This window comes from Balearica regulorum, chromosome 4 (genome assembly GCF_011004875.1).
Source record: "Balearica regulorum gibbericeps isolate bBalReg1 chromosome 4, bBalReg1.pri, whole genome shotgun sequence".
Taxonomy (NCBI): domain Eukaryota; kingdom Metazoa; phylum Chordata; class Aves; order Gruiformes; family Gruidae; genus Balearica; species Balearica regulorum.
In genome coordinates this window covers 79,406,660-79,427,730 of record NC_046187.1, presented here as the reverse complement: position 1 = coordinate 79,427,730, position 21,071 = coordinate 79,406,660, and the positions used below count along the sequence as shown (strand labels likewise).

Sequence of the window (21,071 nt, the reverse complement as noted above, 5' to 3'; positions counted from 1 at the left end):
TTGCTTGTATGTCATAAGAAAGAGATTTTACTTGAAACTCTTACAGGCTAGCTTTTTCTCACAGACAGATGAACACCAGTTTAACTTCGCTGCTCTTTGTGCTCGCTCCCAATGCACGCTAGTGCCTGTCAGAGCAGAATTGGGGCCAGTTGCTGACAGTGTGGATGTTGCATCAAGTACAGCTAGGGGCAGGGACTTCCTGTCATGGGATCTGCAGAAGAAACATATTCATGCAAATTAAGAAAGCAGGTTGCTATATAAGAGGGGGTTTCTCCCATGTCAGATCTGTTAAGAACCAGGCTAGGTGTACTGTGTGCGAGCTTACACTACCATGTGAGATGGTTACTACCTTAAGGGTGGCTTGTGAAATTAATGATGCCATTAAGGGAGAACTTAGACTAATTTTAGAAACTTTTATCTGCTGTCTGTCCTAGTAAAACCGGACTGCAGATAAAGAAGATGCTGCTTTACTTAAAACTAAACCTTAGTTTAGTTTAGTGATTTAGGGAGGAGCAAACTGACCACTTGTCATCTTTTCTGTCCAGGAAGAGGAAAAAAGAAAGGCAAAGGAAGAAGAGGAGAAGAGAGAGTATGAAGAATACTTGAAGCTGAAGGAGAGTTTTGTAGTTGAAGAGGAAGGAGTTGAAGAATCAATGACAGAGGAAGAGGTACGTATGTTAGGCTGTTATTGCAGTTTCTTTTGTCTTTGTTATACTCAGGTTGCCCTTACTGCATTCTGTCTCATGTAAAATGAACTTGAAAGTAGGAGTCAGGCAAATGTTTTTGCTTGTAGAAGCTAAATTGTGTATATGGCACACGTTAACCTGGAGTATTTCTTAGGGAATGCTACAGTCCCTTGTTCCAGACTTCTAAAATTAGTTTAGAGTACTAAGGCAAATGCATATCACTGGAAATGAGTTCTCTCCTCCTTTAATGTAAGGACTGAAATAAAACTCATCCTGGAAGTCAGATACTCTTCTACTGTCGTTAGCTCTGCCCTGCCCATATACAGTGGGCCAGATAAAAGCAAGGCTAAATACAGAGTTTGGTGCCCACATATCTTGAGAGGAATTGCTTGGTTTTGGTTTTATTTTCTAGACTGATGGAGCTGCTGTGAAATCAAATGAAAAAAACAAGCTTTTGTCTTAAAAGGCTTATGTTAAGAAAATTCACCGGACACAACCTAGGTGCTGGTGGGTTGTATGCTGGAAAACTGTGCATTCAGTGTTGCAAATGATTGCTGTGGTTGATAGTGTTTCAAACTTGTGCATAAGGTTCCAGCATGCTCCTCCTGTGGCTGCCTGCAGACGTACTGCTGGGTATGGTGGTTGAAATGTGATACTTGACATAATATCACAGCAAACTTGAAAAAGTTCCACTGTTGTGGGAGGCAGTGTTCTTCTGTCTGCTGAAAACCTGTTAGACTCATTTTAATTGCTATCAAATGCTGAAATTGCTCTTGGGTTGTAGCTGCCAAATTTGAGCTGTCCGGTGCATTTCATGACAGCAATTTTTTTCAGGGCCATGTAAGCCATTTTCTCCTCTGCTAAAGCGACACTGTTGAGTTGAATGGATTTGCCTTTAGTGTGACTGAGAGTAGCTTTGGGCTGAGTAGCCTGTAATGAGTCAACGCTGCTTGGCATTAGTCACAAGTTCTCACTATGGACCCCTTCCCATTAAGATAAATTCCGCCATCATGTCAGGATTAACATGGGGAAGGTTACATTCCCAAGGTGATGAGGAACTTCCTAAGATGCAGAGAACAGCGAAATGCATACTTGCTATTGAAAGTGCCTTCAAAAATGTCTGCCTATCCTGTGAGAAGGTCGTATTATCCCTAAATATTAAATTGTTCCATTTTAGACACCCTTTAAAGCTCAAATATGTTTATTGTCTGTGTTCCTACAGCTGCCTGACAAGGAGAAAATAATCTTTCTTTATGTGGGAACAGAGAAGGGTGTTCCTCACTCAAAAGAGGTTGGCAGGCAGTTGATGCCTGGATCTCAACATAAGCTGTCTTGGGTAGGAGTGGGGCATTAGAACTTTAACAGTAGGTGATTTGAAAGTCATCTTCAGAAACAGTAACAGGTACATGGTTATTTGGAGACACCAGCCTTGCAGAAACGGCAAGCCACCCGTCTGCCTCGTGATGGGTAATGTACTGAAGCATTTAGTATCCTGTTACAATAGCTGACTCTGCCTTGTGTTGTTGAGGCTAGCGTGCTGAAACCCATGCTGAAAATTACAGTCTTGAGTCCAGAGCTAAGCAGTTAATTAAGGCTGATTGATTTCTAGGGTTGCAGAGTAACTTGATCTCCTGTTACCTTAAATGCATATTTGCATTGCCTTTGAAAATCGAGCTGCTTGTATTAAAATGCCGGATTTCAGGTGCATAGCTTTGAAAACGGCTTGAACTTCCACATGTGTTGCGCAGCTGTGTGCTACACTTGACCATCTGCATGAGCTCTCTCCTGAATCACTCTGTACTTTACCTCTGAACAAAATGTTCTCGGTGTGTACGTGTAACTTAATGCACAAATTCACCCAGATGTGGTTATTTCAGGGTATGTATGATGTGAAGAATAAAAGATTCAAAGATTTCCTTTCAGAACACACTTAAACATAAATTCTACTTGAGCCATATTCTGTCTTAGAAAATGCTTATCATAAATTCCTACTTAAGAATAAAACTGTATGTATTTTTTTCCAGTTCAAAATCTCCCTCAGTGTGTATGTTTAAAACTTCAGAAGTATGCAAGCTAAACACTTTTATAATATTTGTACTCAGCAAGTTTGTGATGCATTTAATGTTCAGGAGTTTAAAATAACAATTGTTTTCTTTGCTGTATGCAGTCCCGCAGCTTTCTAATGGAATTTCTGGAATATGTTAAGGTAAGTGGTCTTTCTCTTCCTTCCTTACTTGTTAGATTGTGAAAAGTATCTTTGACAAAGAGCTAAGCTTCAGAAAGAAGGGAAATCTTTACTTCCTCTTTGATTTACTTAAATATTCAACAAGTAACAGAAGTCATACCTTAGTCTGCATTATTTACTTAACCGTGCATGAGCATGTCCATCATTGTTAAAATGGTTTGTAATTATAGCTGTGTCTTGGCTTTTTGGGGCAGGATTGTAGCTCTTACCTTCTTTCATGCGGATTGACGTTATGAACTCTGCGCCTGGTGGATCACCCTCAGAGTTTCTGAACAGCAGTGTTTGCTGTTGATTGGGATTTGGGACATTCAGGTTTTTTGTTTGTGAACATCAGCTACCGATTTAGAAAACAGTCTCTGCGTCTCAGCTTGGCATGAATGAGAATTGCCGTACCAGCCGTGCAGGATGTGTTTGTGTCTGAAACACTTTTTTTGTTTTTATCCATGCAATTTGCAATGTTGTCTTAATGTTTGGAAGGGATATTTAAGAAGATCACTTGTTTTTAACAGGGTGTGTTAGTCTCCCTTTCATGATACTGTATGGTTGGTTATTTAAAACCTGTGGTGTGTTTAGGAGGTTTTCCACTTTTGATATGTAAGGACAAATGCTTCTTTCTCCACTGTTGGTATATCAAAGGTCAAATACATTTTTTCTACCCTTAGTCTAACAATGTTATGCAAATCTTTTGACCTAATTAATCCCTTTCTTCCTGTACTGGAAACTGGATTTTTATCTGATAATGTATGGCATCTGTGTGAAAGGCTTCATTAGTAAGCAAATCACTTGTACGCTTAGTGGCGTCCTAATCAGTTTGTTAATCCAGAATCTCGGGACTCTGGGCCAGTTTTGCATGTCCATTACTCTAGCAAAAAACCCAGATTTACAAACAGATTTGTCTCATGGGTAGCTCAACGCAAGGACTCAATTTGAATTATTGCCACGCAAGCCTGAACAATGGCTCGATCTTTCTCAAGTCACCGCAAAGCTGCGGGGTGAGCATCTTTTGCTGTGCTGCTCTCTGTCTCTGGCGTTGCTGGGACTTGCGGTGGTGTATTTTATTGCTGTCAGGCCACAGGGAGAGAGGCTGCTCGGTTTGCATCTGCCAAGGGTTTTCTGATCTGTGTGGTATCTGGGGGTAATTTGGAAATGCGTAAGCTAGTAGCACTCAGAGTTAGGACTTACCTTCCTTGCTGCAGCCTAAATGCAAATAGCCCCTGTTCAGTAACCAAGTCCCCAGCATAAGCCAGTCAACTCTCATCAGAAGCACTGCCAAAAGCGGCTGAGACAGCTGAGAATAGATTGGAAAAGCTATGGGTGACATGTTTAAAGAGCCTAAGTAAAACCATGGAGCAATGATGAACCATCAGATGGCACGTTTCATTTTGCAGCCGTGCGGCCTTTTCAATATTTAGTTTTCCACAGAAGCCAAGGAGATTTCATTTGAAAGGGAGGGGAACTTCGAAATGGCCATGTCTGTTAAGACCACCTTACGTGGTACGGTGTGATGCCAGTTGACCCGTTCCCATCTAAGGCTTTCAAGGTACTGCCAAGTGGTGGGTTAAGGAAAATGGGTTCTTTATGGATAAACAAGCTGCCCTAGGATTACAGTAGGTAGAGCAATAGGATATTTCAGTGTCCCTTGGGATCTTCCACTAGGAGGGTTTCCAAGGGATAACACATTAGGATCTGATTCTGCACGTTGCCCTGGTGGTTGTGATGGATGGAACAGATTAGTCACAAACTCTCGGTTTAGTGTTTAAGCACATGTGCATAGTTTTATATTAGTCACTTCTACTTGACGTCAGAGAAATTAAGCACCGGCTGAACACCTAATTCAGAAGCGCTTTGACACCTGCTTTCCTCTGTAGAAATGAGTTGCAGAACTGCGGCATTGCTTTCTTTTACAAGTTCTAGGGTTTTGGTTTGTTGTTTTTTCTTTTTTTTAATCTTGAAAGTATGCTTAATATATAGATTATGTATTGCCCTCATCTTCTGTTCTATTCACAGAAACCACTGACTTGTATCAAGAAGCAGTGCTAAGCTGCTAGTAGCTGTCTGAAAAATGTATAAATTAAAAGAGCAATTGGCATTTTTAAAAAAATAAAATTTAATTTAGCTCTTCTGTTGAATAACTTATTTTACTGGTATAACCGACTGGAGATAGCTCACCCCATGCTTCATTCCACAGGATGTTTGAAATGAAATAAATGCAGGTTCTTTTCTCCAGCTCTGCCTCATAGGATCATTTTAAATGGGATTTTTCTTAAAGGCACCAAAAGAATTGACGCCCCCCCAGTTCTGCTTTTCTGAAAGCTGAGCATCTCCCTTCCTTTAACCTACCTGCTGCAGATTCACCACATTATATCTTGGGCTGTGGCATTGTCTCTGCTGCAGTTGCCTTCCTGTGTGTTTGCTTGTTACGGTGGCCAGTCCTCGAGTTGCAGACCTTACTGCTCTGGTCTGAGGGGCATAATAACCAATTTGTTAATGGGAACCTTATCATTTTACTTAGCAGTGCTGCACATGCATGACACACCTTACAAACCAGCTCTGGGGCTCTCTGAGCACTTCAGAAGATAATTAATAATGAAGTGGGCGGAGATTAAAGAGTGGCTGAGCAGTTCCCTTGCTGTGCAGCACTAGCTCCCGCAGCCCAGGGAAATATGAGCCTGCACTTGTCCATCACACTGTTCTCACCCGGCTTGACAGTATATCATTGAATGCATCTGAATTACAGTCAGTGAATTGATATGGCAAAGTATATTTGAAAGGGATAACGAAGGACTCGGAGGCTTTACCCCTTCCTGTTTTTTCTGGAAGAAAAATGACACGAGATAAGAAAAAAAAGTGCTACTCATCTTAATCCTGGGAGCTCTTGCTCTGTTTCATCCGTTGTTGAGGACCGCAGCAGAATCGTACCTAAAATTAAATGAATTCTGTAAAGTGTAGATGTGTATATGTTGCTCTATGAAAGTTAAGCCTGTCTCTAAAACAGAAGCGTTTTTTGCGTTTTGGAGTGAAGTGTTTTGCTGGCTTGGGACCATGTCATTATATTTCAGTGTGTGGGGAGCACATCCTAATTCTACCCCACCCTCTGGGCTCTCATTCACAGCAGGATCTAGCTTGAAAAGCTCCCAGTAAATATGGTCATTGAGGGTGAATATCTTTAAGTGAAGGTTTAAATCCTGTTTTTCTTGTTAATGTGGCTTTGCACACACACCCCTCCCCATCCTTTTAAAAGAAGATGTGACGAATCTTGGCAGTTCCCAGCTCTGAGAACTGAATTCCATGGACTGGTTCCAATTCCATGTGTTCAGTCCATGGTATTCAGTTCTCTAGCTTGGCTGCATCAGACTTCACAACTACTAAGTATGTGCGTGGCTTTTTTTTTTTTTGTCTGATTTTTATTAATGAAAAAGATTCATCTATTTCAGCTTCTCTTTATTTCTTCAGTGTCCTCCCAGTGTACTCTCAAGATCAGAAACAAATGCATTTATCATTTGAAGCATTGCATCTGATAATGTAAATGTAGCTCTTGTGGCCATACATATATGGCTCTTAGGAATATAGTCCAGAACGTTAACTGAACAGTTTTCAGAAGTTTTTTTATTTTCCAAGCTCCTTATAAACAGTGCATCCTTTTACTGCATCTAAAGAGATGATTTTCTGAAACTTTTGCAAATAAGAAAACAGGAACCAAGTAGCTCCAGACTAGTGCACCAGGTGTTTTCTCTGTAATTCTCTGGAGCTACAGAGAAGCATAAAACCACCTGTGAGCAGTGGTGACTGCATCCTGACTGGGAAAGGCTGCAGTAAGAGTCTCTGTCAAAAGCAAAATGAAAATTTGCAGTTCCTGCTTCTGCCGTTGTTCTCAGAGATCATCGTGCAGCCTGTGCCAGAGCACGCGAGCAGTACTCTCCCAATACTGACAATTTTAATAAGGTATTCATTTGCTTAAGGAAGATTATTATGGCATGAATACACCTGACATTAGTAAAACAGACTAAAGCGCCTAATGCTGCCGGTCTTGTCTGGATTTTTATGTATGTGCTGCTATATACCAGTGATCATTTTAAAAGGTAGTTTGAAACATCTCTCAAACAAAAAGGGATCTTGCTAAAGCATACTGGAAATTAGAGGTAGCAGTCGAGAAACTCAGGTGGCAGGGAGAGCAGAGCTGTGGCTGTTTATTGTGCCTGTGTTCATCCTGTTCTCCTAACATAAGAAAAGTTTAGGATGAATGCTGACAAATGTCTTTGAGCCTTCACTTAAGTGGGTCAGAGCATTCAGTCTTTCCACAGAGCAAACTGGTTTAAGAAACTTAAATTTGAGTTTTTCAGCAGAGGAAAGTGCTTACTAGGAAAAGTTAGGTAGAATGACAAGTTCTACTTTGTCTATTAAATGCATTTTTTGTTTGAAAGATAAAGAAACGGGCTCTCTAATTCATCAACTGCATGTAACTCTTGTTTGTTTCCATAGAAAACAAAGGTAATCCAGCTGGAGGACTTGGCTTCACATTTGGGTTTAAGAACACAAGTAAGTACTAACTTAAGAAATGAGTTTAAAATGACAGGAAAGAAAGTGAGTAAATAAGGGTAACATCTATGCAAGTGTCTCTGCATTACCGAAAATGCTTGTATTTTGGTGAAGGTCAGCAAAATCAGCCCTAGAAATGTGGCCATTCATCAAAGCGCCAGCCAGCCAGTGAAGGGTTTTTGGCTTGCAAGATTGTTTCAGTGAAAAGTGCTCAGTCTGCCTCTCGCACAGCTGCTTGTTGGCTGATGGATCTTATAGCGTTTGCAAATCTAGTGATAGAGCAATTCAGGGTACTTGGGAATCAAAATCAGAGCTAGAAGCAAACTCAGACACTGCCTGTGTAATTGGACAGTGCTGTTATGTTTGCAGACAATCAATAGATGAGGTGTTTTGCTCCAATTGCTTGTGTATTCTTAGAACATTTAGGAATTTATATCTTCCAGTGCATTACTTAAGAGAATTGTTCCTCTTAGCACCATATAAGCCTGTCAAAGTGAGCTCATGGTGTGATATCTGTATTGGGGTTTTTTTTCCCTCTTTTGTCCTTTTCCTGTTCTCTAAACATTATATATTTTGACTCTGAAGAATAGTCATGGCTTGGTTTATTTTAATTTGAGCACATTTGGCATATTTTTTGAAGTGACCAGTGTCTTCTGTTGTTCTGTACCTAGTGTGATCTTGGGGTGTCCCTTCAGAGCAGCTTACACTGCTCGAAGTCCAGGTTGCTGTCCCCCTGCCTCTGTCTTAAACCAGAACTTCATTTAAGCATGCAGTGAGTCAGTTAAGGGAATTTATCTAGTTGAAACCTGAACTATTATTTGCTTCTGCAGTCATATAAATACAAGAAAGGGAGAGAGGCAGAACTGTGGAAAACAAGACTTCGATACTAGCTTAAGGCGTACTGGAACTGCATGCCTGGAGTAACTCTAGAGTTAACCCAGCAATAAATTCAACAAGTTGTTGCTTTGGATTGGTAAAAGAGGTTTCCTCTTAAACGGAACTGGAAAAAATATAAAAAGCTCTGGAATGTAATAATAGAGTGTAGCCAGGTTCTTGGAGAAGTACCTTAGTGTACTTCATGGAACTTGCATGCTGCATTGGCACTATACAGCCTTTCCCTGGGAAGACTTCTGCAGCCACCCACCATTCCTTGAAACAGCCACGTAACTTAGCAATTACAGTCTCTTTTGGGGATAGGGAAGTTAGTTGAACACCCCAAAATGCAGAAGTTTACTTCATCCTTCTAAGACCATAGGGCTTATTGCATCTGTCTGTGTAAATACTGAAGTGTATCCTTTGCTGAAGTCTTGAATGCTGAGGAATTAAACGTAAGCCTCCATCTGTAGTTTATCTGAACACGTGAAATGTTCTTTGCCTCCCTCTTGATCAGTTTATTATTCCTTTTTTGCTTTCAAACAGGATGCAATTAACAGAATCCAGGACCTGATGGCAGATGGCACTCTAACAGGTGACAGCTAAAACACAAAGGGGACTTTATTTTAGCCGGTGAATAGATGGTGCAGAAAATGTCTTAACTAGAGAGAGACTTCCAGTGTAACTTCTGTTTTAAACTTTAGAGGGTTTCTAGCAGGACTTAATAAATAGATGTTTTTATTATCCTTGCTTCAGCTGCGGTAAAACTACTGTTTAAAGCCCTATGGGATGTGATTGCTCTTACGATACGTTATACAGAGGAGAGGGATGAATGTTCCGAACAGTTCAGGAACCAGCACAAGGTTCCGCAGGTCGATTGAGCCCTGCCGAAGGTCCTTAGGGATTGCTGAGCAGCCAGCTGCAAATGAAGGCTTCTGAAATCTGAGTGTGAAAAAGATCACTCGGATGTTCTGGGGGAGTTTGCAAGCCTGTTTTAAAGGTGCTGTGGCTAAAGCCAGGACCGGGGTACGGCACGCTATGGGAGAAGCAAACATCCCAGAGCACTCCAGGATGCTCTAGTAAGCAAAGTCCTAGCCATGCAGCTGCGCAATCAAAGTTGGAACGTAAGCAGAGGGTTGCTCCCTGTCTGAACAAGTCTGTTTTATTCCTGGGCAGTCTTTTTCTTTCCAAGGTTGAAGTAGGGGAAGGTGCCAATGCAAACATTTACTGACCTGATACTGCGGTCATGGCTGGGAAACAACTGTCTTGGGTGCATGTGGATACCCATTCGAGTGACCTGAAAGCGCTCTGAATGAAAGCATAAGGATGTGTGCTGTCCTGGCTGTGTCTGTGGTCTAAAAGGCATGCCAGGGAGGCTCTCTGCCTTGCTTTTGATCCTGTAACGCATTAAGAACAGAGAGATCTATTCTCACTCTTGATAGAGCAACTGAAATATGGAAACTGAGCTTCATTCCCTTTCGGAGGGTAAGTTGGGATGGCTGAGCTGGGCCCCATGGCATCACCTCCTGGGCCCTCCTGCTGCTCTGCCTTCCTCTGCCAGCCCAGAACATCAGCACCGACACTATGTACCTGCAGTAGCTGCTGTGGTACTACCGGCTAGCTGCGTACAATGAAAAGATTGCGGGGTTTTTCTGAACAAAATTAGTCTCACCAAGGTACTGGGCTATTGTCATAGCCCTGCTCAAAGACCCAACAGTGGAGAGGAGATAAAAGCCTGACTGCTAGCACGTTGTTCTGCCTGCCCTAGATATGAAATGCAGCCTCAGCAGTTTGAACATCCTTTCCAAAAGAAGTGACTGATGTCTGTCGGGAAGTGAGGGGAGCCAAAGTGCTGACTTCAAGGTCCTTTCTTTCCCCCTGTAGGTGTGATTGATGACAGAGGAAAGTTCATCTACATCACTCCAGAGGAGATGGCTGCCGTGGCTCAGTACATCAAACAGAGAGGACGAGTCTCCATCGCAGAGCTGGCCCAAGCAAGCAATTCCCTCATCAACCTCCAGCCTGACAGCCGAGCTGTTGCTCCAACTGTGGCATGAAATTGCGGTGTGTGAAAAATACAGCAGGAGTTTAATCTTTGTTTGAATAAACCGCATAATTAAAACCAAACAAGAACCCTTTTAGTCCATATCCGATGCTTGAAGATAGGATGCTCTTTTTAAGCATCACCTGCAAAACTTGATCAAAAGTTAGGCTTTTGATTCTATTAGAGCCGGTATAAAATAGGACAGTCTTTTGTACAACAGAGACTAGCCAGGAACTCAGGGCTAAAACACTCTGATGGACCTGTACCCCAGGAACATCAGTAATTTTTACATGGTTACTTTATATTGGCAGCCAGTCTCGTGTGACTGTACCCAAAGTTTTTATTGGTTTTATTGTTTCCAGATTCTGATGTCTGTATCAAATATATTTGGGTTTGATTGCATTCAAAATCCTCCAGGCTTGCTCTGCACTTCCGCAGCTGTATAACTTTTTGGCAATGACATACATAGCCCAGAAGGACAGGGGTATAGGGGTGAGGCTGCCAGGTTTTCTCTTCTGTATCAACATTGGAAGGACAGAGTAAAAAGAAAATACTGCAAGTCTGTCTCTGTTCTTACTGAAATATATACTGAAACTCTAGAAATGTGAGAACTTGCTATATAAATATGTTTTGCTTGGTTTGTATAACGTACAAAGTTTGCTCGCAGCCAAGCTGTGTTATTTTTCTGTAGCCAAGAGACAAAAACACCTCCAGGGAAAGGCTAACTCGCCTCATTTATTGTGTGGGCCAATTCTACTGATACCAATCAGATTCTGAGGATTCATCCTTTGAAGCAAGAGCCAGCTCAGTGTCTGAAGGCCTCAGACACCCCCACCCCGTGGCCTTTGTGTTCTGGATGGTTTGTTATTTTTAAATGAAAAAAATTCAGGCGCTATGAGTCATGCAATTAATGTTACAAGTAAATGATTATTAATATATTAATTGTAGGGGTCAGTATATTTCCTGCATAAGAATATTTATTTTTTAATAGCCTAATTGATGCTTTGTTAATTCTCCTTTTTGAAATCAACAGAATCTATGTGGATATACAGTAATTGGGGAGGGCAAGAGGGGCTGGTTGTGTCTCTGCCAACCTTAGGGATAACCTGAGTAGACTAAAAGCTGTGTTATCAGTGAGATGAGATAGCAGTGAAACAATGGAAGGAAGCATATTTCCTTTTTAATCTCTGCACTTCTGCCGAATGTGAGATTCTGCAGGAGTGCTGGGTACAGTGCAGCACCTTGCCTTGATGTGAAAGATCGGTACGTCATTAACCAGCAGAGAGAGATTACTTGAGATTTGAGGCTTGTAACGTTTCCTAATTATTCAAAATTTGATTTTTGCCATGATTTTTTTGATCTGTTTAAAACTATTCTTGTAATGAAATAAACAATTTTGAAAGAATTGCAGAGATTTGTAATTTGAGATAATTTTTTTTAATGTGTTGAAGGATTTTATGAGGTAAAGGAGCCAGCCAGCAATGCCATAGCTTCCAGTGTGCCAAAGACCAGAAGTATTCCATGAAATCCACTGAATTCACTCCAAAGTACACTCAATGGCTGTGACTCTAACCAAAACCACCACATTCACTGTGCAGCGGCGAGCTTGCTTCTGCTCTGTTAGTACAACCGCACCAACAAAACTGCCCTGTACTTTAGCACGGGCCAGCCATCTGTCGAGAAGGGTGCGTGCAAACCCTTTTACACACCTCTCTCTCTTTGTTCGGACAAGATTTGTGTCTTGAAACACAGCAATAACTCAAACCATTTCATGGGAGTTTCACAGGGCTGTGCCAGAGCCAGACGGGTTGTTTGTGATTTGTTGACAGGTTGCAGAAAGACAGATAAAAGCTGCAGATGAAAGGAGGCGCTAGGCAGGAGAACGTGATAGCGAAGTATTTATTACGAGCCAAGTTCATGTCCGTTGGAGGGCTCCAACAGTAACAGGCGCCTCGGAAGTGCTGCGTGCCAAAGCTCCTCTCTGGAGGAGTTTCCGTGGGAAGTGAAGCAGGTGAGGCAGGCAGTGGCCAGACCCAGCCCTTCCGTGTGGGCTGTGGGTCGCTCGGCAAAGTTTGTACGTCATCTCTTGCGGGAGACTAGATTTGACCTGCGGGTCCCTCGTGGTACCGGGCTCATGCCTACCGCAGGGGTTTGCCTTTATCCATGATTCCCTACTGGGGATTCCCAATATTGTGTGTTGGACCTGAACCCTGGCTGGGCTGTTCCTAAGGTCGTGGACTTGTGTGGAAACAGGAGCACAGGTCTGGTGATGGTCTTCAGAACAGCTAACATCATCTGGCTTGGCCGTGTTGTAGTCTCAGGTGTAATGTCGGCGTGGATAGAATGTGACCGCGTAGCTGTGCCAGCGGCTGCTCCATCCATTGTCCTCTTCCACCATTTCCATTCCTGTTCTCCGCACCCAACTGCATCATTTCAGCGTTCAGGAGAAACTTGTTTCACCCTGATTGTTGTGGGGTGCTTTGCAATCCTCGCTGCATGTGAACTGAGAGGCCGGGGGAAAATCTAGGTAACAAAAAGCACCCACAGGCTTGTAATTCTTCTGAAAACTTACACGGAAGCAAACTGTGCTCTGCCTTGAGGAAATTGTTTCACTTGTCGAGGTTTTCCAGACTGCCCGCAGGAGGTATGGACAAGCGGGGGCTGGTGCTCTGACCCACAGGTCCTGCTCAGCCCTTTGCCCTGGGGAATGGCCACAACTATTAAATGGTAACTGATTTTTCTATTAAAGAGTGTTATTTTCTGGGAATCCGCTTACAAAATCCCAGAAGACAGTTTAAAACCTCAGGTACAAATACTTCAGGCCATTTGTGTGGTTTATAGATGAAACGATTCAAACCTGTGCTGCTGGTTAAATCTGTGTTCATGGGGTTTTTCTGTGGAAGTGGAGGAGGAAGAAGTTAAGGGCTATGTCCCCCAGAATTATTTCACTGACAGAATTCATAAATCTTCTGATCGCTCACATTTCACGTCCCCAATGTCCTGGGTGAGGATGGAGGCTGAGGATGCTGGTGGAGAGGTGGAATGGTCCATCAGCACCTGGGCTCCTCTTCCGCTCCTCTTCCTCTCCTTCCCCCTGTTTAAAACCGTCCTGACCCTCCGTTGCAGGGAACCACAAGACAAGATTTGCCTGACTCGTCCAGAGCACCCATCCTCCCCACGTGCTTTTGGAAAATTGTACGGGGGTCAAGCACAAACCCCAGGTTCATCTGAGTCGGCGTGGTCCCTTCTGTCACGTCTGGCACACGTAGCGGTAAAATACAGGGCAGTAAAATACTGGGATGCACTGTAGATTTTGGGTGTTCAGGATTCCTAAAAATTTAAAAGCTCTCCAGTGACCGCTTTCTTGGAGTATCGACTGTTATAAAAATGTGAAGACATAGCAAAGTTGCCCATAGATATTTTGGCAAGTAAGCGTTAGCTGTTCGTAGCTCACAACTCAGACCCGGTACAGGGCTCAGCTCATCCCTACCTGGGATGATCCGTATGCAAATCCCTCATAGAAATTAGCTTTGGGCAAGGACACCTACTCCCGCTACCCCTCTGTGTTAGACGCAGGATGGTTTTGATATTTTCCTTCCCGTTGCTTTGTCCAATCTACTTTTATCATTTTTAAAAAGCTGGAACACCCCCCTATTATTTGGCTTTAAAATAGTAAAAAAAAAAAAAAAAAAATCCCAATTTTCTGTTAAACTTCACCCATGCGTTATGCAGCATTTATCACCGTGTTTTTTCCTCTGAACTAGCACAAGAGCTCCCAGGTACTCTGGTTGTACACAGAAGGAATAATAATAATAATTACTAGCTCATTTGAGCAAGCTTGTCCTAATTTTGCCATTCCACCCAAAGGCAAAGGCCAAAAAAAAAAAAAAATTAGATTGAAAACCTTGTCTTCATATCACACAAGGCAAGATCTAAACAAGGAAAACTCCCGCTTCTTTTTCAATGACAGAATATAGTCAATGTGAAGCGTTTACAGCTTATAAAAATGTAAAAGCAACAAGTGTTGCAACTTTTCATTTTATTTGTTTGTGATATGAGTTTTAGAGCCCATCAGCCTCATGGTTTCCAGGTTTTCTCTGTCACTATGGATACTAGGAACAGATTTGGGTTGGTTTTTTTGGTTGTTTGGGGTTCTTTTTTAATTGATGGCGTGTGTTGATCCTTTTAGGAAAACATTAAATATCACAAGATGGCAGTGAATCGCGAAGCTGCAATATTCCTCTCTGCACAGCAACAGTCCCGTTCTGGATTCATAGATTTATATTTTTCAACTATTTAATTATTTTTTTTTTTAAAACCTAGAAGGAAATTCAGAGCATTAGTGCTGATCTGTGGCTTGAATCCCGGGATCCCCATAAAAGAGCTGATTCCCAGGGAAGTTTTGTGCCCGAAGCACTTTAGGGATGGGACCGTAATTCCTTTCATCTTCTCGATATTAAAAAAAAAAAAGTGAAAGTCAAGTAAAACAAAAGAGGAAAAAAATCCCCTTCCTTTCCTTAAAATAAAGGAACATTTTATGATCTCTGTGGATACATCTGTCTTCATGAAACGTGACATTTTCTGTCTCTGGGGACAAGTCGTTCATATCTGTTTGCATGGTGAAACGAAGAGTGGCGTCAGCTGAGCTGCTTTTTGGGAACATTTTCTGGAGGGTCCTCAGCTGGGCTGGGACAAGACCCCATGGGGGCGGTGCCCCAGCCCTTCTCAGCTCACCCAGATTTGCCTCCTTCACCCTTCAGAAGGCTTCTCATTACGGGGCAGGCTGCTTTGGTGGTGAGATAGAGGAACAACTCCAGATTTATTTGTTGACCAGTAACCCACTTCATTTCCCTTTTGAGTCAAAGATCTGCACTTCCCTTTCTGACGCCAGATAAACACCCCCCCCGCCCCGATGTAGCTTATCTCCTTCTCAAAGCGCCTGCACAGCTGTTTGATCTTCTCAAAAGTGCTGAGCTTGCACGTAACGCCAGGACAAAGAAGCTTCTGCTGACTGCATCCAAAATCACTGAACGACTGGCCTGGCCTGACCTGCCCCGTCAACCAGCCCCTAAGAAGAGGAGCTCTAGGGAAGAGTCTGTTTCGGAGACAGATCACTACTTGGAAGCCAGCTAGGCTGTGCTCAGGGCTGCTCAGCTGAGGATCTGGCCCAGAAACCTAATCAGATGCCTTATTAATTGGGTCCAGCAGGAATGTGTCTTCTTCGAGTCAATGGATTTTGCCGTGGAGCTGGACAGATCGACTACAATTGTGAGATTCAAGAGGGAAGTTATGAGGTACACATCACCAGAACTGTCCCTGCCGCAGGTGGGATCTCATGTAGGTCTTGGATGGCAGCATTCACACTGCAGTAGAAACATCTCTTCAGCGTTTGTCCTGCACTTGGCTTTCCCTCCAGGACCTTCACTGGCAGCTCATGGTGGTTTGGGGAATAATCTGGTAACTCCAAATCCTCAGCCAAAGTCCTGCTCAGCCATTTCCAGCTGATGAAACCCAGTTTACCCCGACTCCTCACTACCCCAAAGTCTATGGAGCAGAAGAGAGTCAGGTGGAGGTTCTGGGAGCCCATCAGTGGAGGATGAGGAGGAGCTGGTATGGGGGGGAAATTACAGGTATGTTTGATTTGCCTTTAGGTGAGAAGTTAATGCTGCACTGCAGGGAGACAGGAAAGGGTAGAGAAGATAACAGGAGCTGGATCTGGGCGCTGTTCCTGTGCATTAGCTCCAGCAGAAGGATCGGAGGCACCGAATGCAGGCAATCCCACGTCCCAAAAAACCAGGCAGTGAGCTTGATGCATTGTATGCATGTGCTGCACGGGGCATCCGTGCAGCTGGCCACAGACGCACGGGAAGTCTGAAATGTTCTCTACCCTTATGGTTTGCATATGCAAGTCAGGTCTGGCAGTCACCCCTGCAGACTGCAGCCTCGCAGCTCCCGCGTACGAGTGCTCTGGAAATATCCCGTATGTTAAATGCGTGTATACGTCTAGGTATGTGCAATCGTCTTATTGATTCTTACAGAGGTCCAACAAGTTTTCAGGGACTGCTGGATGTTGAGGGATATTAGTTGTTTAATGTAAATAAATATGTTTTAATTAGAATAAATTACTTAGGAATATAATAGAGTGTGATTGGTGCTGTTTGCTTAGCTTTACTTTTGCTGAAGCCTTAGGCTGCGATAGAGGTATTTTTCTCAGTATTTTTCCTACTAGTTTTCTGAACAGCTCGTACAGTGCTGTGTTTAGTCTTTTAGCATGGGAAACTATTTTGATATCGCACTAATGTCTCCGTAGTGTTTTTCCAAGTCTGGGACTCTTCAGTTCTCCATGTTCCACCAGCAAGGGCAGGTGTACAAGGAGTCTAAACCAGAAGATAAGGAGGCTCCAACCTTGGGGGAGAACTGCGGAAACTGTAAGTCAACAAGAGCCTGCCTGGACACAGGAGAAGAATCCCATTAGGTGTTAGAAGACCCCAGACCAAAAATCACCATTGGACTAAAGGACACGTGGACAGCATATGAAGGGTGGGTGTGTGGGTCCCAAGTGTGTAATTGTCCTGGAATTAATTTATTCTGAAGGCACCCAGCCCAAGCATGAATGGCCTGTGATTGCTTGGGACACCGGATATCCCTGAATCTCTGGTAAAGGAAGCGTTTTCATCATTTTCTAGCCAGACAAAAGGTATGATTCAGGGTTGCATGTTAATACTGAACAGGTCTCAAATTCTGGAGTTTATGAAAGAAAGGATCTGTGGAATGGGAGCTGCAGGCTGCAAAGTGAAGTGAAGACAATGTTAATGAGGTTTTGAGGGAATAGGACACTGAGGAACTCTGCAAGAGCAGTTTCGAGGGCATGGTGGAAGATAGTAGAAGATGCACATGCACATATGACTGAGAAGCTGTGGGTATCTGCTGAGCAGGAGGTCTGAAGAACAGTGAACCCAGAAGTATGTATTTTGGGGGAAGAAAAAAGAGGAGAAGGCCAGCGGGAGGAGGAGGAATAATGTTGAGAAGATGAAGTGAGCAGCAGGCCCCACTGGAAGAGATGATAGCCAGAGACCAGAGGCCAAAAATGAAGCAGAGGATGCACAGAAAATGGTGAGAAATCACAGCCCAGCTAATGCAGAGACAAACGAGAAAGGACCAGACATCCACTCCAGTGCCAGGTGGAGCATCTGTGTGAGAGCAGACTTCTTTGAGGAAACACCGTTGGTCTGTCAATGGGAGAGACGAAGCGCTGCCGGCCAGGAGCAGAGGCAGGGGTGGTGGCCATGAGTTTTGGAGGGAACTAGGAGAGCCTGGGCAGAAAACAGCACTAGAGCTGCCAGAGCCTTGCTTGAAAGAGAGAGTGAGGGGACTGCAGAAACCTTGGTGGGGTGGTGAGTGAGCATGCTGGATGGCATGGATGCAGGCTACAGAGGCAATGAATTTAGAATAAAGTGTTCAGTGGAGGCTCTGGACGCGGGACACCTCCACAACCCTGTGCAAAGCATGGACCACCGAGGCCAGCTGTTCTGCAAAGCGCTGGGCAACAGCACCACAGTATTTCGGAAAGGAGGGACCCAAGGAGCAAGCAGAAGATATCTGTGGGACCTGTTCTCCTTCAGTCAGGCACTTGAAGCAATCCTGGTTTGCATTGCCTGTTGTATTTATTCCCCCCCTGTGTTCTATTCTCTTTTTTTTCTCCTGTGGCAATGCAAGTCATTCCCTTGCACCCAAAGGATTCCAGCTTATTGCACCGGTTGATAGAAGTGGTTTCCTTGGCTTCACTGCTGTCCTCCTTGTCTTCATAAAAATCAAGTGACTGGCACGAATATGCAGGATAGTCACAACTGTCCTACATTTTTCAGCAGGTAACTCTGGACACGGGCGTTTTTCCCCTCTCTTTCTTTTATCACCTACACGAAAGGGGCATTTTGTCTCTTAAGGAGGGTTTTGCCCGTGCTGTGTGTTTTAATTCCCATCCACCCCAATGAAACCCCAGCGCTGGTATTCCTCGGGGAGGGGTGGAAATCGCAGCTGCAGCTGGCGAACCACAGGGTGAAAGTGAGCACGGTTCGAAAGCCAAAGGTGCCGGATGGGTTCGTGTTGTGCAGCCGGGTGTGAATCCTCGCCCTCTCCCAAGGCACCGCACGGTTTCTCAGCGGTGGAGGCAAACCCAAAACTCATCGATCCAGAGAGGAAAATTAATGAAACAGTGTAACTCAGGACACAGTGGGCTGTGGAGCATCTTGGACAGGTGCTGTTGTCCCCGTGTGGTTTCAGGGCATTGAAATCGTCTCATCGGTGGCAATGGAAGAGCCTGAACTGCTTCCCAGCCACTGTCTGCTCTAGGGGAGGCTCCTGCTGTCACAGCCTCTCCCCTTGTGACCATGGCCATCATGTCCACCCATCACGGGGACCCTGGACCTCACTCAGCCCCAGTGCCTCCAGTGGCTGCTGTGCCCGGAGATAGCTCAGCCCCTGAAGCACATCAGCCTGTGCTCTGAGTTATTTTTCTTTCCCTTGGGCAGCCATGGAAGGGCCCTCGGAGCAGTGGGATGCTGTGGGAAGGGTGTAGGGTCTCCAGCTCAAATGATCCTGTAGAGAAACTGGTGGTGGGAACCCTCCCATTTCCGAGATGGCATCTGAGCTTGGGAGCTGGTAGATGTTCTGATGCAGATCCAAGGCTCACTCTCTTTCTGCTGCATGGCTCCCTGCAGATAAGACGTGCTCCCAACGCTTCAAAGGCTGGACCCACTCAGGCCCATGCCCTGGTCTCCTGATGCATCACAAGGAGAGAGATGGGCAATTGAAGTGCACAGAGGATGGGGTCCAAACCCTCCTCCCTGGGCTGTGGACACCCAGCTCAGCTGCACATTGTGCTCCCAGCCAGCTGATGTTCTGCTGGATGATCTCTCCTTGACACTTGTACCAATGTAAATGGGGGACCAGGTGAATTCAGGGGCTTCTTCAGGCAAAGTGTGGGGGCAGAGGTGGTGGCCAAGGTGCACAGCTGCCTGCTCTGGAGGACAGAGAACAGACACAACAGGACTATAACCCCATCTTTGGGCATCTTCAGCATAGCAATTTACCCAGCAGATACAGTTGTCCCATTCCTATGCAGACCTGCACTGTGGGACGCAGTCTGGCAGCAGAGAGGCACAATTCCCTTTGGTCTTTCTCTCAGATCATTTTAGCGGCCTGAAATTTAGTTAAGATGACCTAAAAGCAGGATCAAAATTATTACAGAGAGGATCACACTTTATGCTCAGAGATGAATCAGACATGAACTGCAGGAGGGACTGGTATCTCCTCCTAAAACACCTCCTGGTCAGGTGGATCCAGGGTCACCACAGATGACAGAGATTTCTGGTTTGTCTCAAAGGAGAATTTCTGCCAGCATCAAATTAAGGTCAGGGGACAGAGCAAAACCACGGCCTCATTTCAGCCTGGCAAGGGAATCTGGAGCGTGGGTACCGCAGTCACCTTTGCACTGCATGGTGCAGGACACGAGTGTCCTGGTTGTGCTGGTGTGTCCCCAGATGAGCTGGGGAACATTTGTGTGACTTATTTTCTTCCTCCATCTTCCTGCTAGCAAGGTAGTCCTCAGGGGTGTTGTGTGTGAGCTTTTCACACATTGCATGAGCTCTTTGGGGAGGGGGGGATTCAGATGGCAGAGAGGGAGCAGTGGGACTCATGGAGGGAAGACTCCAAGTAAGGTTGTGATGGGCAACCACTTCGGAAAGGACTGCAGGAGGTGCTGCTGAAACTGAAGCTGAGCTGGCAGTAGAGATCATCCAAGCATTTCTCATCCACTCCAGTGCAATGTCAGCTCCAGGGTGGGATGAGGACATCCCAAGGGGACACAACAGCTCCTGAAATGATTTCCCTGGATGATGACAACCCAGCACAGAGTCAGGTTTCCCTCATTTACTACTGCAATGATTTTGGCCATCAGCACGAACAGTCCTGTGTTTCAGCTCCTGTCATTTTGTCCCTGTAACAATCAGCAACAGGAATCCAGGCTGGGTGTCCCATCAGCCGTCCTGCAGTGGGACCCACGTTTGGTCCCTGCCGTGTAACAGCTCACCTTCACTACAAGGGAGCCATCTGCATCCTGAGGTTCCCTCCGGACGGAAGCAGCCACTCTGCCCTGCGGGTTGGGGCCTCTGATCGCTGTGGGCTGCCTGCTTACAAGGACAATGAGAGTAAATTGCAATCTGCAGAAAAGCTACAGCTCTTGGTCGTAACTTTGAGAAACAACCATCGGCTGCAACTTCTAACACGTCCCACGTTTGTTGTGTTGCCTCCACGCATGCAGCTAACCCTCACACCCATTCCTTCCCATCTGCCTGACTTACACATCACCCTGTGCTACTTGATGTATTTCCTTGCTGCCGCTTCCATTAGTGCAGTGACGATGGGACTAACTTGTTCAGGACTTTCATTTCCAAAAGCTGTCGCCTCCAAGCCCTTCTCCACCCTTGAGCTGACCTCACCAACCCTCCCAGAAAGCCCAGTCCAGCAGAAGATGTATCCAAAACTCCCTAGGGTGAAGCTAACTATGGAAAAACCTGGGGCCAAAATACCACATGGGCAGGTTTGGGCATAGCCATGGAATCATTAATGGTTTGTTTGGCAGAGCATCTGCTGATGTTGGGTGATGGCCATAAAAAGCAACAGGTGAGTG

The 21,071-nt window shown here is 44.7% G+C and overlaps 1 protein-coding gene across 1 annotated transcript in view; it reads left to right on the top strand.

Annotated features, from left to right (window-relative positions):
• Positions 1 to 11,794, top strand: part of DDRGK1 (DDRGK domain containing 1) — a 40,396-nt gene extending 28,602 nt beyond the window's left edge. Inside the window, exons 5-9 of the mRNA XM_075752820.1 lie at positions 546 to 668; positions 2,854 to 2,892; positions 7,411 to 7,467; positions 8,887 to 8,935; positions 10,225 to 11,794. Of these exons, the coding sequence (XP_075608935.1) occupies positions 546 to 668; positions 2,854 to 2,892; positions 7,411 to 7,467; positions 8,887 to 8,935; positions 10,225 to 10,397 (441 nt within the window). The 3' untranslated portion in view covers positions 10,398 to 11,794. The remainder of the gene's footprint in view (positions 1 to 545; positions 669 to 2,853; positions 2,893 to 7,410; positions 7,468 to 8,886; positions 8,936 to 10,224) is intronic.
• Positions 11,795 to 21,071: the final 9,277 nt, after the last annotated feature.